The following is an 18,842-nucleotide window of genomic DNA, read 5'->3' as shown; positions in this document are numbered from 1 at the left end:
GAGTTGTGGCAGGAAGAGTCCCCTTATCCAAACCTCAAATAGCTAATGTCCACGGAAAGAATATTAGAAGCTCCTCAAAGCTGCCGGAGGATGGGAGGGTGGAAGGGATGAGTCACTTCTCAGCCGGGGCAGCTCTGCAGGAAAGAGCGATCCTGTGGTCCTTTGAAAGACAAGCAGAAGTCATCCTGGAAGGACTTGGAGTGGGCAAAGTGGATCTTCCCAAGACTTGGCATGACTGAGACATTTGGGAAAGTTTGGGAACCTTGAGGTTCAAGAGAAGGTGAAGAAGGGGAGATGAGAGTTAGGCTGGATTTCTGGACCCCCATCTCAGACCAGAAGGACAAGCCAGGGAACAAAGGTCACTCGACAGAGGAGCCCAGGAGTTAGGGCCCTGAAGGCAGCCGGAGGAGAAGGCCAAGTCAGAAAAGGCACAGAAACAGCGGCTCTTCTGCCTCTGAAGGGGAGTCAGTGGGCTGATCCTCCTCATGGCCACAGGAGCAGAGAAAACCCATCTCCTCTGTACACATTCCCAAGATGCAAGAAGGAACACTCCTAACAACTGCTCAGTTCCTCTTGGGGTGGGAAAAACTGTGAGCTACAGTGAGTTCATTCCCAGCAGGCCAACAATGGCCTCCTCTCCTCCCCCTGCCCCTGCCCAGAGAGGAGAGAGCCCTGGGGAGAGCCCTGAAAGAGCTGCCCCCAGGGGGGCCCACTCCTCAGCCCCACCAGGCCTGGCCGGCCCTGGGAAGTGGCACAAGGGGCCAGGCTGGGCGGGGAGCACAGGTGGCCCCCTTTGTGCGGGCTCCCAGGCAGCGCCTGGGCCTGCTGGCTGCATCCTTCAGCACAATGGCCATGGGCACTGCGAAGGGACTCTAGGAGTCTGGTGGCTTTGTCTGAAGCTCTGAGAAAATCGCGCAGTTCTCTGTCCTTGGGCTTCCCTGGGGGCATGGAGGCCTTTGGGAAAAGCTGCCGGGGACTGAACAGAACCCACCCACATCTACCCCTCGGTGGTTAAGGCTCAGGGTCAGCGCCCAGTTAGGGTACAATGGTGCCCCTCCTTTTCTTCCCAGGGTCAGGAACAGCTTAGGCTAAATTCACAGTCCTGGCTGGAGCAGCTCTCAGTGATTTTGTTCCCTTGCCCTGGGGGAGAGAAGTTTTATTTGTAGAGGGGGGAGAGGAATATTCGTGGACAACATTAAGGGTGCGGCAGAGGTTCGGCCCTCAAGGTCTGCTCTGCCTTTTTCTACAGCCTCCCTCTGCGCTTCTGGGTGAACGTGATCAAGAACCCCCAGTTTGTGTTTGACATCCACAAGGGCAGCATCACAGATGCCTGCCTGTCCGTGGTGGCCCAGACCTTCATGGACTCTTGCTCCACATCAGAGCACCGGCTGGGCAAGGACTCCCCCTCCAACAAGCTGCTCTACGCCAAGGACATCCCCAGCTACAAGAGCTGGGTGGAGAGGTCAGTAGCCCCTCCCCAGGACAGGCCCACACCCCCATCTGTCTGCTCCATCACAGGGCCTCACTGAGGACTCACAACCCACAACCGTGTTTGTGGTACCTTTGGATCTCATGCTCCCATCCTTCTCCCTTATCCAAACTTCCTGCTGGGGGGAGAAGGGGAAACTTTTGTGCCCTTGGAGGTCAGATCATTATCATTCTGATTACCTTTTACTGAGCACATGCTAAGCAACCAGTGCTGTGATAAAGATTTTTTTTTTATGTATCATCTCATTAAAACAGAGCTGCAAAGTAAATATTATCATCATCCCCATCTTACTGATGAGGAGACTGAGATACAGAGAGGCTAAGTAACTTGCCTAAGGTCACACAGCCAGCAAGTAGTTGAGCCGGGATTGGAAGACAAGGAGTCCAGTCAGAGTCTGGTCGGAGTCTGGGCTTTTAAGCATTTCGGCCCCCGGCCCCGCCCCCGGCCCCCGCCCCCGCCCCCGCCCCCACAGTGGAAGCTCCCAGCTGGATGGAGTCTGGCGTAGTGAGCACCAGTCTCTAGGCCTCAACCTTTAGCTTGAGGCAAGGAGCCAGAGGAAGACACATCAGAAGGGAAAAAGGGAGGCAGGAGCAACTAGGGACATCCGGTGCTCTCAAGGGGCCTGAGGTCAGAGTCCTGTAGGTGAATGGGCGCCGGGTGCCCGCTAAGGAGCCTGTCCTCTCTACGGCAGATACTACGCGGACATCGCCAAGCTGCCCGCCATCAGTGACCAGGACATGAACGCCTACTTGGCTGAGCAGTCCCGTCTGCACGCTTCGGAGTTCAATATGCTGAGTGCCCTCAACGAGATCTACTCCTACGTCAGCAAGTACAGCGAAGAGGTAGGCAGGGTCCGGGAGGGGACGGAGAGCCACCCGCAGCCAGGATGGCACTTACCCGGAACACCTGGCTCAGCCCTCCAATAACAGCAACAGAGGGTAATTCAGACAACGTAGTCATGGAGTCAGAAACCCGTGAGCTCGAAACTCATTACCACTCCCTTAGACGGCAGCTTCTCCCTGATTCATCCAGAGCTTTCTTACACATTTCGTTGTCTTGTACTCATTGTTAACACAATAAACAACACTTTTCATAACATAATTGTTGTTCCTTTCAAAGTGTCGTACAATTAATTTCATCCTTTCTTAAACAATGAATCAGACTATTCCTTGTGCTGGGGCAGACGCTGTCAGTCACGTTTCAGGTACGCAGGTGGGCCCTAACATGAGCAGAGGGCACAGAGGACAGCTCCGGAGAATTCCCAAGGCATGCATTGGCATTGTCCTTGAACTTAGCATTAGTAGTAATAATAATGGTGATAATAGCTAATATTTACATAGCATTTTGTCAGATATGCCAAATATGGTCTTAAACACATTGTTTTAAGATATATACATGTAGACGTACATACACACACACACACGTGCATACATACCTATATTCAGTTAATCATTTATAGTATCTCAGGTTGTGTTCATTAGGGCAGAACGGAAAGGCAGGTAGAGGGATGAAGGATTCGGCCAATGGCTTCCTCTACCTAAATTCCTAAATTCCTTCCTCTACCTCCACCTTTGTTTTTGCTCCTCAGCTCATCGGGGCCCTGGAGCAGGACGAGCAGGCCCGGCGACAGCGGCTGGCGTACAAGGTAGAGCAGCTCCTAAATGCTATGTCCATCGAGAGCTGAGAGACGGAGCCTCACGTTCCCAGGAAGAGGGGCCTGGGAAAGCTGTCACACTTGGAGTCTCGGAAGGCAGGACAAGTGAAGGGGATCAGACCCCAGAGCTTGCTGTCCCCTGAGACCCCACCCCGGGGAGAGAGGAGGGCCCCTCCCCGCCACGCCAGCCACGGCCCATGAGCGCCACTCCTGCAGGGACAGACAGCGGGCATCGTCCACCCACAGCGAACCACAGAGAGGCAGGGGGCGCCGAGAAGGTGGTTCTTCAAGCCGAGAGGCACGAACTGGGGAACAGTTCTGCCTCTGACTGCTGCTTTGCATGAAAACTCATTTGATGTATATTGGGGAAATAATGAGAACTTTATTTAATTTTTTTTAAGAAAAAGGAAAAAAAAAAAAAACCCAGAAATAAAACAAAACAAAAAGCCTCCCTGTTCATCCCGTCCCACTTCTGTTTCAATCTGATTTCCGTCCCCATTTCTTCTCCCCGCCCTCCCCCTCTTCCTCGAATGACTCCCATTTCCAAATGCCAGAAAAGGCCTACAAAGAGAAGCTGAGAGGAATTGGGGGGGAAAACGATCATTTGCTTTCCCTTGCGATTACAAGAACATGGGAAGGAGGAGAAGAATGAGTACAAGTTCACACCAAACACTTCACGAAAAGAGAGGCCAGTACAAGCTAGAATCATCCCGGCGGCCCAAGGACTGTGGCAAGTACCGAACTTGGCACCGACTGTGCAGCCACTGAGGGGCTCGACCTGGCTGACGGCCACCGGAGGTTGATGGACCACACACGTGTATGTTCTCATCTCTGGAGGGGAGATCTGTATCTGTAGGTACCAGTGCTTCTTGCTACTGGGTGTTTTGTTTGTTTTTCTTTTATTTAATCTCAAACCTCAAGAAATGAGGAGCTGATCTTTGGTACTTTTCCCTTTGGTTCCCCTAAAGTTACTGTCAGAAGTGGGGGAGAAGTGGACCTCTCTCAGAGCAGAAGCCTGGCCTCCCCGAGGACACTGGGCAGCTTTGCCTTACATCAGTCACTGTCATAAACCAGCCCGCCTCCCCTCCTCCCCCCCCCCGGGGAAAGGGCCTGGAGTGTGTGGCCCAGGCCTCCAGGAGATTCTGTTCGGGAGCTGATTGGGGGACATGGGTGTTTGGCTTTAGGTTCCACTCCAATCTGCCAGTGGTTTCTTGCAATTAAGAGAAAGCAAAAACCAAACACTGTTTACAGCAAGCAATACTTGAAGAGCATAGGTTAAAGAAGTGGCCGTATTTATTGTGATGCTTTCTTTCTGTCCTTCTCTTGTGCCTGCAGAGGGGAGACAACCCTCCACTCGTATGTGGAAGCTCCTGATCGTCTGAGCACTTGCCTCAGTAGAAATGACTGTAGCATCCCCACGTTATTGTCTCCTTCTTCTCTTTCTGCCTCCCACGTCCTTGTGAGTTCGAAGGACAAGTGGGTGGCTTCTCACTGGGCTTCTTTCTTTCTCTCTCTCTTCTGCTGACATCTAAAACCATTGGATGACCAACTCTCCTGAGTGTAGTCTCTAAACAAAGAGACCAGAGCTCCACACCCTGGGTCTAGAGGCCCCACGAAAGCCAGTGGGAGTCATCCAGAGGAAGGTGGCTCTGTTGGCGGCAAGACCTTGGTGACCGGGACAGCCTCCAGAGTTTCCAGGCCTCCCACACTGGCAAGGATCCAAGCAGGCAGCTCCAACTTCTCTGTAAGCGGCATCAGAGGGAGGGAGAAGGCAGGCCAGAGAAAGGCAAAGGGGTGGGAAGAGGGCAGGCAGGAGAGGACCATCCTCCCCTTCCCCCCTTCTCCTTTTCAAGGGGCTGCAGTGCTGGGAAACTGGACCAGCCAGCCCCTGAGAGACCAGACCAGGGTCATTGCCTCTGTAATTAACTCTGGGCCCCAGCTTCTCTGTGCTCTGATTTACCTCCAAACAATTCCAATTTCCAAAGGCTCTGCTGACCACACTGGATTCCCAGGAAAGGGCTGGGGGAGGGGGAGTTCTGAGGGCTGGCTTCCATCCCTGGCGTGTGGCTCTGGATCTCTGTGCTAACCACACAGCAGACATTGCCTGGTCTCCTCAGCTCCAGTTTCTCGCCTGAATGCCGCTGACAAAGGGAAAGAGAAAAGCATTCAGCAAAATACTCAGGAAACTCGCTCTTTTCATTATAATTCACAACCAGCCATGCCAAGGCCACTTTCTTCTGATAATCCACTTCTGCTAAAGTTTCTCTGGGCCCTATTAATAGCCTGAAAGAAATACTAATGACTGGCCTTCCGCACTAAGCCAAAGTGTTTGCTCTTCGTAGCACCCAAAGCTTATCAGCTCGGAGCCTGTGATTAATGGCGATGAAAGGAGAGAAGATTCGTGCAAGAGGAATGTGAGTGGGGGCCTTGGTGCCACAGAAAAGTCCCAGCCCACCCTCACATGAGTTCCGAGCTCCGAACGAAGGTTTTCTGATCACACCACTGCACAGACCAGCATCCAGGGTTTTGCTCCACCAAGAAGTAAAAGGCAGTTTGACATTTCGACAGCATCTTACCAACCCTTGCCTCTATGCATCTACCCAAGTGTCTCCCAGGAGCTACTTTGGGTGACCATTCACTTCTCTGGGGCTGCTTCCTTGAAGGTTTCTGGAGAGGATTCGGCCAATGGCTTCCTCTACCTAAATGGAGAGTGTAGAGAATGTTGGGGGGATGGCCAGCTGGAGAGTGGAGCGGGGAGGAACCAGAGCTGGAGTGAATTGTTTGGCCACATTTCTCGGGATACCATGAGCGTGTCGGGCAAGTTGGGATGGCAAAGGAGGTGGTACAGGGGCATCTCTGAGGAAGGAATTCAGAGAAAGGAAAACTCGGTGCGACTCAAGCCAGGCCATGAGGGTGAAAGATTGTCAAGCCGTGCCCCCTCTCCAGATTCCCGTCTGTCCCTCCTCCACCAGCTCTTGGCTTTGGGCCATCAAGAACCAATGGAGTTCACGCCTATAGATTGAGGAGAACAGGGAGTCACTTGGCATCTCTCCTCACTATTATCCAATTTGAAGATATTTTGACCTCATGTAAGGAAAAAGTCACAGCCCCTATCCCCCATGAAGCCCTACCATCTTGGAGGGAAGTGTCTCTCAAAAATCAGTCCAGCTTCATTTGTTTCATTAATCTGCACAAGAGACAGTTCGCTGGAAAAGGACCCCAGAAATGTGCTTGGCAAGACAGAAGGTGCTAATGGACAAGACGAAGATGGACAAGATGTCCATCTTGATGGAGCAGATCCCTCCAACTGGCCTGCTACCACCTCTGCTCTCAGCACGGGGTCGGGGGTCATGTGCATGCCCTCCTCTCTCTCCCCACAGCGCATCTCTCAAGTCATTTCTGATGCACCACTGCAAAGAGCTCCCCTTCCTTGCAGAGTTTAGTCATTCGAAGTGTGGGTCAGCGGTTAGCCTCACTCAAGGGCAGGGACTGGTTCCTCCATTCCTCCATTCAAGGAGCCCTCATACACCACAGCTGTCTGCTAGGGACTGCTTGGGGTGCTGAGAAACAGCAATCAACAAGACCAAGAAGGACCTTCTTCTAGCAAATTCACATTCTCCAGGCTACTGGTCCCTGCCACCAACTTAGTAGGCACAGTTCTCCCCACCACCTGCAGAGGGCATGAATTTTGCAGAAAGGGGCCCAGAAGAAGGAAGAAAGCCGACCAACCCAGCTGCCTTACCTTATTCTGGGGACATTCCTTCGGCAGTGAGAGCCTCTCTCACTTCCACAGCCGCTGTCTCTTCTGGTGGCACTTCCCCTGCTGCTTGAGCTCCTGACCTTCCTTCATTTCCACCAAATGAGGACAAGAAGTAGGGTTCGAGGCCTCTGGCCCTGCTGAGCATGAAGCAGAAGCAATGGATGGATGTGCTGGACTAAAAAACGATCTGGGCAGAACAAATAGAGACTGTGTGAAAGCCTCTGGCTGCAAAATCTCCAGGTGCATCCCAGTTGCCACACAAGCCCCCATTAACCTACAGCAGGTAAACACTGGGCCGGCAGCTGCCTTGAGGGAGGCCGTTTTTTTTTTTCCCAGCCACACTGTTGCATCTGAGGCTCCTGAGGCCTGGCCACTGACAGGAAAGACTTGAGACTCTTGGGGCAGGGGCTAGGGGGTGATGAGAAAATGCAAAACAGCCTCATAGTTATAGGGCTGTGGAAGCAGATCCCATAGGGAGACTTGGGAGGTGAAGTTCAGGGCCTTCGATGCCTTGTCTCAGGAACAAGCTTGGAGAAAGTGGCGGCATCCTCTTCATAACTCCAAACTTCCCCATCTCTTGCCTTCTGCTGGTTTTCCCAAAGAGGGAAGTTTTAGCACCCCGGGGCTCAGTGACACCATGAACGAAAGGGAAGTTTCACTCTTGGTATCAGGGACATCCTGGGAGCTGATTGATCAAGACCACTGCTTGTCAAACAAGGCCTCAGCCCGGGAAGCAGACTGGAGATTCTTGGCCTCTGGTAGACAGCCCCATCTCCTTCCCCTCACTGTAACAGGGCTCCACCTTCAGACTGGGCTCTATCTTTTCTGCTGTGCAGCCTACTCCTCCTGTCTGGCCTCAAGGAAGATGGGAGGCACCTTTGGATTTCAGTCAAGGCCCTGACTTTGGCTGTATTTGCCATGTTGACATTACAAGTGGAGAACATAATGGAACATGGTCCCCCATTAGCAAGTATGTTGGGGAACAAGGGGCAAGCTCTATACCATGAAACTAGGGACCTGAGCCCACCTGCATTTCCCCCCAACTTCTCCTTCCCAAACCCACTCTTCTTGACACACTGGAATCTGTATTATATATATTTTTAAGAAAATACAATGATAGTTGTCTGGTTTTGTTGTTTTTACAGGTGTTGTGGAATAAAAACTGTAAGAAAACTAAGTATTTAAAATGTTCCAATAAAATGGGGTTTTTTTGGTTATTCTAATATATTATTGTGTACCTATTGTAAATATGAAACACTCCTATTTTGCAATCCAAGGACACAATTTGTACTGTTGTTATATATAAATAAAGTTTACTGGATAAAAAAAAATTTTATATCTTCAGATGAGCCTGGTTGTTCAGCGGCATATATGCAGAATAACATTTCACCGGCATTTTTAAGAAGGTTAGCTTATGGAAAAAGGAGCTAAGTGGTTTTAAGGGACTCTAGAAGTCTCTCTATAGCCAGAGCTTATTAATGTCCAGTCATCATCGTCAACACACACACACACACACACACACACACACACACACACACACACACACGCTGCTCCAGCTTGTACCAATAGGTGAACACTGCCCCCTAGCCCCAAGACCCCAGAATACAGGTTTTCTCCAACAAAAGACAGAGTGCACGTACTTTGGGCTGAGACCCTTTGCCAGGGAAGAATGAGGTCTCAGGAGAATGAGAAGATCCATCCCTGGTCCTTCCTGAAAATCACATTCATTCGTTTATACAAACATTCATTAAGCATCTACCATAGCAGTGCTGGGGGAGGGGGCAGGAATAATAAATGAGGAACGCATGATCCTTGCCCTCATCAAGCTTTTAGGCTGGTGAAAAGCACAAGGATTCTGAAAAAGGAATGTCTTGGCCACACCATGAGAAGGGTGTTTTTGTTGTTTTCCTTTGATTTTCAGGTAAGGGATGAAGGGGGGATCGGGGAATGATGCCAGATACTGTGTGCTATCAGATCCAGCACGGGGCGGGGCTCTGGCAGGGGATCAGCTGGGCTGCATGGAGTCCAGGCAAAGAGCCTGGGAGGTAGCGAGTTGATTGAGGATGCCGTGCCCCCTCCCCTCTTCCTTACCTCCATTTTTCTCTTTTTCTTTCTTGTATCCCCAAGTGTGTGGGTGACTGGGTGACACTTCCACTCTCGGCAGGTAAAAGGAGCAGATGTCAGCTCGAGAAACTGTCAGTCTGACATCTCAGGAAACTGCGCACCAGGAGACTGCTGAAGGCTCCCTTCATGATCATGGGGTCAGAGCTGTTTTCTGGGCACACAGCCTGGCACCCACATCAAAAGCAGAGGCTCCTGAAGGACGAGGTGCAGCCTTGCCCTTCCAGGGCCTCCAGTCTGCTGGGGGAGACAGCCCCTGCCTTCAGGGCGCCTCCAGTCTGACGGGGGAGACAAGGACCCTGCGCATGTCAAGGCCAGCCCAGTCTTCCGTGGACCGCCAACACATGGACAAATGGGGCCTGGAACTCGAAGCACAAAATCATATAAAGTGCACGTTCGTGAGTGCAGTGCGTGCTAGGGCTATAGAATTGTGCTGGATTCAAAGAGAGAATCCCTGCTAAGATTTTTCAGTCCTTACTTGGCAGCCTCTGAGTTTATGATGTTTGTGCACATGCATGTGGGGACACACACACACACACACACACACGCACACACGCACTGTTCCCTGAGAGACTGGAGAGATGCAAATGCTGGTCCTGAGGGTGAGGAAAATGCCAACACAACACCCTGAAGAGCCCGGAGAAGAGCAGAGCGCTGAGGCCGGTGTATAATCAGCGCGCCGTTTCCGACCGCACGGAGGGTTTGTCTGTGAGTGCACACACCAACCTAAACCACCTAAACCATGCCCGCTTCTCTTTTAAGCCGACCTAGAGCGCTGGAGCGCTCTGCTCCACCACATGAGAACTGTGCGATCATTTCCCGCGGCCCTGCTGATCCCCGGGGCCTGCTCACGGTGTGGGCCAGGGGCAAGTCCCATGAGACCGGGCCCGGGGCTCGGGCAGCGCCCAATGGGAGCTCTGCGGTCGGCTGGCCCGGGGCCCGGCGCCTCAGGAACTCCACGGAGGAGGAACTTTCTCGATGTGGGCTCCCCAATCTTCTTGCCACTCCCCGTCTCTTCCCTCAGACTTGGACTGGAGACAGCTCTATTGTTTTTTTTAATTTTTATTTATTTTGAGAGAGAGTGTGTGAGCAGGAGGAGGGGCAAAGGGAGAGGGAGACAGAGAGGATCTCAAGCAGACTCCCAGCTGAGCAAAGAGTCCAACACTGGGGGGGGAGGGGACTGGATCCCACGACTCCTGAGCCAAAATCAAGAGTCCAACGCTTAACTGACTGAGCCACCCAGGTGCTCAAAGGCAGCTCTATTATTAAATATCTGGTGCAGGAACTACCATCCTCAGGGAAGGAAGAGACAGGAGAGGAGGGAATCTACCAGACCCCCGTCTGTTCTGTTCACCGTTATAGTCCCAGGACAGAGCACAGTGAGTCCTGCCGGGGGACTGAGGCCAATAAGAATGTTCTGAAAGAATGAACGATTGAGTGCATAAATTTTGTGGACCACCTACCATATTCCAGGCACTAGAAAGAACATCCTCTCATATGACTGGCATGTTCCATTTTTATAGTCTGAGGCTCGGAGAGGTTAAGGGATTTGCTGAAGGTCACCCAGGTACCGCAGAGTTCCAAATGCATGCTCTTTCCACGCACTACACTGCCTCTCATTAGCTCTAGGCCATTTAAGACCTGGAGGTCTTCCCCGGAAATGGGTCCTCCCTCTTGTAACAAACAGGTGCTGTGGGAGCACTCATCAGCCTCCGCTAACATTCGTATTTGTTCAACACAGTCCTTATCTATTCATCATTTGCGGTGAGCAGGACACTAGATTAGGCACTGTTGGGCGTATAAAGGGGGAAAGAAAGCTAAGTCTTAAAGTTGCAACTTTCTCAGAATTTACAGTCTCACGTCAATACCAAAGCATTATTCTGAGAGAGAAAGACTCATCCCTTTCCTTAGTGGGAATTACATATCATTTTTACTACAAGTGCAAAATATTTTGCCAAACTGCAGCAGTAGGATGCTCAGAGAGCTGGGCCCCTCAATTTGAGGAAAACCCTGCATGATAAGCCACTCAAGAGGACTTAGGGAAGTTGGTGCTGCTGGTAGCCTGTGCTTGATCATGATGACACCGGGAGCTGTCAGACCCTCTGCTCAGCAAGTGAGCTGAAAGACAGAGGATGCTCCCACCTGTGCTTGGCAGCTAGAAGCCTGAAGCCAAATTCATGGCCCACCTGCAGTCCACGCGCATGCAGGACCCTCTGCTGCACGTTACTTTGCTTTGTATCTCTGTTTTATTTGTGTTTATTCCTCATTCCCTACTCCTTTCTACTTGCTCAATTTCCGGTATCTATCCCTGACTAAGAGCACAGGATTTGGATTCAGATTGCCTGGGGTTGAAATCCATTCCCATACTGTGTGTTCTGCGACAAGTTCCATAACCTCTCTGTGTATCAGTTCTCAAATCTATAAAATGGGGATACTATATATTAAATAGGGGTTTGGAAGGGGTTAAATAAGATAATGTATATAATGGACTCCTTAGATATTATAATAGATGAATGAGAGAGAGGAAGTATTAATCCATCCTTCTTTTATGGGCAGTCCAGCAGGACCTACGGGCAGGAGGAGAGGAGGGTCTCTCTCTGGCTGTGGGAAGAAGCTGAGTTAATAATGCTCATAGGTTTCACAAAGGAAACCTGGTGCCTGAGAGTTAAGCCCTTAGGAGCCTAGGTATGGATGTTGACTGAGAAAATAGGAAATGAATCAAGGCTTTACCCAAAGGCAGAACCAGCCATGAAGCAGCCAGTAGATATGCTAAAAGTGGATAGAAAGCAGAGAGAAGTGAATCAAGCCAAACCCCATGTACTAAAAAGCCACAGAGAGAGTGTAACCCGCTACAAAGTCAATAGGTGGCTTCCTAAAAGCCTGACTAGGGCCAGCGTCCAAAAAATGTTTGGGGCCTCCTAGGAAAGACACCCTTTCACCCAGAGAGCCAAAGGGTAGGCCAGGCCCATAGGCCCAGGGCAGGGGCACCAGAGAAGGGAACATAGGTTGGAGGCAGAGGGCACAGACCCTAGGAGGGCCGATTCCCAGCGAGAAGCCAGGGAAGCAGAGTAGGAGAGGAAATGAAGTGCTTACCAGATCTGGGAGGGGTACTTCCCCTGTCTCCCCTCAGGGAGAAATCTGGGCACCTCCATCCCCAACTGGTTCCAGGTGAGTGTATGGGCTGGGTTTCCCAGGGAAACAGAACCAATAGAGCAATAGGGTGTGTGTGTGTGTGTGTGTGTGTGTGTGTGTGTGTGTGTGCGTGTGCGTGTGTGCACACGTGTGTGGGGGGGGCATAGATCTACAGAGACAGACACAGAGAGACCTTCTGGAACTGGCTCAAACGACTTGGGGAGGGGGGTGCAGGCAAGTCTAAAGTCCGCAGGGCAGGCTGGTAGGCTAGCAATTCGAGCAAAAGCTAATGTTGCAGTCTTGAGTCCCAAGGCAATGTGAAGGCAGAATTTATTCTTCTTTGGGAATCCTCAGTTTTGCTTTTAAGGCCTTCAACAGTTAGATGAGTTCCACCCATATTATGGAGGGCAATCTGCTTTATTCAAAGTCTACTGGTTATAATTCTTACTCACATCTAAAAAGTACCTTCGCAGCAACATCTAGACTAGTGTTTTGTTTTGTTTTTTTAAGGTTTTATTTATTTATTTGAGAGAGAGCGTGTGAGCGAGGAGGAGAGCAAAGGCAGAGGGAGAAGCAGACTCCCTGCCAAGCAGGGAGCCCAATGTGGGGCTGGATCCCAGGACTCTGGGATCATGACCTGAGCCAAAGGCAGACACTTAACTGACTGAGCCACCCAGGCGCCCCTAGACTGGTGTTCGACCAAACAAGTGGACGCCGTAGCCTCGGTGAGTTGCCCCATAAAATTAGCCACCACAGCGAGGAAACGACAAGTCAACCCACTCTCCAACAGTGAAGCTAAACCCCATGCAAAGATCTGTAAATCCAACCACTTGGATGCTTTCTTTTTTTCTTTTTTTATTGTGGTGACACACACATAACAAAATTTACCACCTTCACCATTGTTTAGTGTACAGCTGAGGGGCATTAAGTACATTCACACTGTTGTGCGGCCATCCCCACCATCCATCCCTGTAACTCTTCTCATCTTGTCACACTCAAACTCTGTCCCCATTAAACAACTCTCCATGATCCTCCCCACCAGCCCTTTACAACCACTCTTTTACACTTTGATGCTTTTTAAAACCTGGTTTCTTTCATTCTTAATTTCCTGGTAGAAAATCCTTTTGAAAAGTCCCAACCTTTGCTGGCTAAGCAAAGAAGAAAAGGGATGGACATCAAGGAGGTGTGGAGTGACCTCAAAGCCAAGCATGACAAAGGGGCAGGGAGGATTACAGCTCCAAACCCAGAAGAGGGGCTGACGCGCCAAGTCATCATGGGGAATAAAAGGAAGTGGGAAAAACTGGAAACTATCCCCTTCTCTGGGCTTTCTCCTGAACATTCATAAATGTCCATTTTCTTAGCCCATTTATAAGGGTCCCACCAAGAAGCATACACCAGAAACTGGTACCAAAAAAAAAAAAAAAAAAAAAAAAAAGCTTAGTTGTTTAATCCCCAAGAATCATGCAGAATTCTGTGCTTCCAGGTCCATCTTCCCAGTCTCGTCTTTCCCTGGCTCCCCATCTTCATTTGGCTCCAGGTTTCAGTTCCCTGATGTCACCTCAAGTGCCCCCAACTCTGAGGATGCGTTTTTAGAAAAGCTGAGCCTGGAGCTCTGGTGGGGCATCCAAGGCTCCCCCAGCCGCAGCCGCACAGGAGGGAAGCCTGAGGTGTTGGACCCCGAAGGGTAGGAAGGGAGTCCCCCATCCATGTGATGCCCGACTCCACCTCCACCCAGGACGACCCACAGAGACTTTAAAGGTCACAAAACCATGATGGGCACTAAGTCCCCACTGACAGCAGTAAACCTTGAGCTTGGGGAACTACAGGAACCCACCTCCTCTTCCTTTACTTTAGAGGCAGCTCTTAGTTTCCATTTCCATTCCATTTCCCTGTAGGAGGGTGAAGACACCTATGGAGGAGGGAAACAGACATGATCACTCCTCTTAGCCAGGTCCCCCAAAGTGTTGGGGTCCTGAGTTCTTTCTTCCTCGACCTTAAGGTTGAACGTGGTAAGGTGAGGTAGCGCGTGAGGCAGTATGTGCACACGGGCGAGCTGTGTGGGGACTCCTCTCTAGGACAGCCTGTCCCTCTTCCTTTGTTTATTTGATCAAACATCTTCTGACAGCCCTGTCTATGCTGTGCTCTGTGCTGGGCACCAGGAAAGGTCCCAGACTGGGCACCTGACATCCTAGTCTTGTGAGCTTCCCTGGCTGCTACCTTCATCTGGCAACAATGACTGGACATCTACTGTGCATTTACTGTCGTGAAGGCTACACATACATGATCAGATTGACTCCTATAACCGTCTGAAGAGGCAAATACTATTTACTCCCATTTAAGAGATGAGAAAACCGAGGTTCAGAGAGATTATATAACAAATCCAGAATCACACTAAGGTTAGTGACCTCCTCGGAACGTGACCCCACAGTCTTCATGAGCTGTGGCATCAGGGCTCTTTAGGACTCATTAAGGGGCCTCACCGATTCCAGCACACGGTGCTCAAAGCAGAAGGGGTGGATGGCCCTTACTGCTCAGAGCCAGCCCGTGACAACAGCACTCAAGCTTTCTGGGCCCTTAGGCCTCTCCCAGCAGAACAAGGGCAAGACACAGAAACCACAAGACTCCTGAAGCTGTGGGTCATGCTCCAAGGTCAATGTGCTCAGGAGTGTGCCCCAGTCATTGGGCCTGTCTCCTCCAAAAGCCCTAATCTGCCACTAAATCACTGAAGTGACCTTGATATTTCCTTTGTCTTTGTTCCATTTCTGCTTTCTCCTTTATAAATTGAAGGGACTTAGAAAAGATTAGTAGTTTCCAACTTTTTACCAAAGAAGGTTCATACAGAATGCAGATCCAAGTGGAGTTGCCCTGGTGGAGATAGGAAGCCAAGCCCCAACCCACTCTGCCTCCACTTCCTGCCCCAGGTCTCCACCCCCCGCCACCACCTTGTGTTGCACCCTGGATTGCCCCTGAGCACCGTTAGGGCTCCAAAGAATAAGGTCCCCCCTAGGGGCCACCCTCCCTACCAGACCGGGGTGCCTCTGACCCACAGCCAAGGTGTAGGCCAGGTAGAGAGAAGTGCCAAAGGCCAAACTAGAATCCAAATTCAGAACTCAACCTCTGATCCAAGGAACTAGAGAGAGCAAGGGCCAAATATGGAGCCAACATGGAGATGGTGAAATCAGAATGGGTAATGTTGGAATAGCAAAGAGGCAACAGGCCAAGCGGCTCAGAGCCATTCCAGAATTGAAAGTGAAGGATACACTGGCTTTTTATAGAGTTTTTATAGAGTTCCAGCCCTGAAGGAGGGGCATTCTGAGTTCCTGATGGTTTTGATTCCCAAAGCCACGAGGCGGGTGGGGGTGGCATCTGCAAAGACCTCGTGACCTTGAGTAAGTCACTTGACCTCGAGGGCCGGTTCTTCTCTCATCTGTAAAACAAGAGGGTTAGACAAAGTCATCTGTAACATCCTTCCAGCTCTGTGGTTTCGTGATTGCTGTGACTCTCGTAACGGAACAAGTAAACTCTGAGAACCGGGAGAAGAAAGTATCAAAGACACACAAAGTCAGTAACAGAAAGAGCCAAGCTCAGAACCTAGGTACTGAGATTCCTAGCTCAGGGCTCTGCCTGCCTCAAGGGAAGGTCTTCAGAATAATAATTTGCATTATTACAGTCCCTGTGCCCCCCAAAAGGTAAAATCCCCCACAAAGCAAATGTGTTTTATCTTCTCATGACCAGATCATTCACTATCAGTCTGTTCATGCATTGCACATTCCAGACAGCATTTGAAATATGTTTTGCCAGAATGCGGATCGTCGATATGATGGAATACTATAGGCCATGATAAACAAAATGTGGGAAGTATGTCAATACTCGGGTATGTGAATGGGGACGGACCTCGAGTGGAAAAGGGGAGCTCCCACGGGGACAAGGATGCACAGACTACACGGGTGGTAAAGTGACCACGTCCTCACTGTTTGTTGACCAAGATTAGATGCAAATTTAGATTGTAGTCTTTTCTTGAAGAGAGGTGAAATAAACAAATGTGTATTATTTTTAAATTCTGGCTGTTTTAGCCATCTCAGCCACTGGTTTGGACAGAATGTGATCAGGTCCACAGAACCCTCCTTTAAGCAACGGGTTTCCCAGACCACCGGCTCCTCCTCACTCTGTCCCCATGCCCCACATCTCTGCTTCCCACCATCAATGGGCACACAGGCTCTCCCCTACACACACTCAGTCTTGGAAGTCAGCGGTTACAAAGGCCAACTTGCCTGCTTAGCTGGGGGGAGGGAGCAGCAGGCTGGAGGGCGGGGAGGCAGGACAGGAAGCCGAGCTTCTGCCATGGCTGAGAATGACATGGCCCCCAAGGTGACCCCATTAGCCTGGACGGAGAGAGGACCACTGAGCCTTCACTCAGATGACTAGCTTCAAACACCTGGACCTCACATCACCTGATTCTGCCACCAGGACAGCCTGCGTTAGAGACCCCTCAAAGCTCAAGGTGGCCTAAACCATTTTCTCCAGGTGGTAAATTCTCAAGTCAGAAGAGTCCTGGGGGGAGGGCTGTGGTTCTAGTTCTGCTGAGTCCACCACAGCCCAGAAGTAATCATCATGGCACAATGGGGGTGAAAAATAGCTCTGCCCCCTGTAGCCAGGCGGTATTGTGTCTTACTCTCTCTGAGCCAGTCTTCTAATGTGTAAAATGTGGGATTAGCTCAGATGTTTGTTGGCAAAAATTAGACCAATGTATGTAATGTCCTTAGCCCAGGCCCGGTGCAGAGCCGGTCCTTAGGAATGAGGAGGTTTCTAGTAAAGCATTAATAACTTGCACGACCTCCCTGAAATGTTATGGCCCTTCTTTCTCCTTCATTCCGCCCTGGAGGCTGGAGCTCCCCCACAGCCAACATCTGGCTGTGCGAACTGTGGGAAGGACAGAAGCAGGGATCGGGCCTCAGTCACCACCACTCTCGGTGTTTTCTCAACTGAAAACCAAAAACCTGGCATCAAACAGCTCCATCCCAGTCCCTTGGGCACTGACAAGCTTCTGGACCAGAAAGGCTCAGATCAAGGGGCTGACTCTGTATGCAGAAAATGAATCCTGGTTTGGGAGAAGGGGGCAGAGACTCCAAGAGCCATCTGGAGGTGGTAGCGCTTCCAGCTCCTACTGGGGAAGACCAGACAAGAATCAAAATGCTGTGGTATTAGCACAAGAATAGACAGATCAACAGGATTAGGCAGCTCAGAAACAGACCCTACTATATATTTAAGGACTTAATAAATGATAACAGCGTACTGTAAATCACCAGAGAAGGTATGAATGAAGCAAACGCTGGGATTGTGGGAAACTGACTATTTGTAAAGGAATAAGTTTTGATCCTCACTTCACAGTGCGCAGTAAAATTTCACTTAGATCGAAGAGTTAAATCTGCAAAAACAAAGAAAAGAGGAAAAAAAAAAAAAAAAAACCCAGAACATGTCATTTTCCCGAATGGCAAGACTGAATAGTACAAAGATGCAAATGGTTCATGAATTAAGATATATGTTGAATCTAATCCCTTTCCAAGTCCCAAATGGGATTATTGGTTTTTTTCTGTGTTTTTTTTTTTTTTTTCTGGAGCTAGACAGCATGATTCTAAAATTCATCTGGAAAATGAGTAGGAATAGCCAAATTTTTTTAAACAGAGTAATTGTGGGAGATTTGTTCTACCAGATAATAAAACGCTACATTTCATATACAAAGATGTCATATTTTAAAATATGTGAATGTATAAGATAAAATAATTAAAACAGTGTGATTATAATGGAAAAAGGAACTGAACAGAATAAGACAGCTCAGAACAGTGTACTGTATATTAAAAAAAAAAATTCAGCATGTGATAAAGGTGGCATCCGAGCCAATGGGGAAAAAAAAAACATTCTTTAATACATGGTGCTGGGATTAATGGTTAACTGCTTAGGGGACAAATCTATTTAAGTCCTTATCACACAACATGGAACAAAATAAATGTCAGATTGAATTAAAGGGTTAAGTGTAAAAAAAAAGAACCATAAAATACTTAGAATAAAATATAGATTACTATTTCCATCTCAGTTTGGAGATGGAATTTCTAAGCACAAAAGCAATTGGAGGAATCACAAAGAAAAAAATAGATATATTTGGCTGCATAAAAATTCAAACCATCTCTACAAAAAACATTGTAGAAAATAAAAATAAACGGCAAAATCAACCTGAGAAAAATGTCTGCAACAAAAACATCCAAAAATTAATGTTCTTAAAATATAAAATAGCATTTATACATAACAGAAAACCTCTAAACCCAAAAGAAAAATGTGCAAAGAACAAGAATAGGCTCTTTGCAGAAGAAATACAAGTAATGGTTTAAGCATAAAAAGAAGTGTTGAGCCTTGAGGCGCCTGGGCGGCTCAGTCTGTTAAGGGTTTGCCTTCCGCTCAGATCATGATCCCAGGGTCCTGGGACTGAGCCCTGCATCGGGCTCCCTGCTCGGCGGGAAGCCTGCTTCTCCCTCTCCCACTCCCCCTGCTTGTGTTCCCTCTCTCGCTGTGTCTCTCTCTGTCAAAAAAAAAAAAAAGAAAGAAATGTTGAGCCTCACTAGCAATCAATACACTGGAAGAAAACAGTCATGAAATATATTTTTTCACCCTATCAAATTAGCAAATACTTGTAA

The 18,842-nt window shown here is 49.4% G+C and overlaps 1 protein-coding gene across 2 annotated transcripts in view; it reads left to right on the top strand.

The window, feature by feature from the left end:
* The window catches only part of PLXNA2 (plexin A2), a 205,508-nt gene extending 201,906 nt beyond the window's left edge, over nt 1-3,602 (top strand). For both annotated transcript variants that reach the window (XM_035722087.1, XM_035722088.1), the window contains exons 30-32: nt 1,250-1,462; nt 2,181-2,331; nt 3,078-3,602. In XM_035722087.1, the coding sequence (XP_035577980.1) occupies nt 1,250-1,462; nt 2,181-2,331; nt 3,078-3,173 (460 nt within the window). In that variant the 3' untranslated portion in view covers nt 3,174-3,602. The remainder of the gene's footprint in view (nt 1-1,249; nt 1,463-2,180; nt 2,332-3,077) is intronic.
* The last annotated feature ends 15,240 nt before the right edge of the window (nt 3,603-18,842 follow it).

The sequence above is a fragment of the Zalophus californianus genome, chromosome 10, assembly GCF_009762305.2.
Source record: "Zalophus californianus isolate mZalCal1 chromosome 10, mZalCal1.pri.v2, whole genome shotgun sequence".
Taxonomy (NCBI): domain Eukaryota; kingdom Metazoa; phylum Chordata; class Mammalia; order Carnivora; family Otariidae; genus Zalophus; species Zalophus californianus.
Note: the sequence above shows the minus strand (reverse complement) of the source record. Positions and strands in the feature narration are given on the sequence as shown.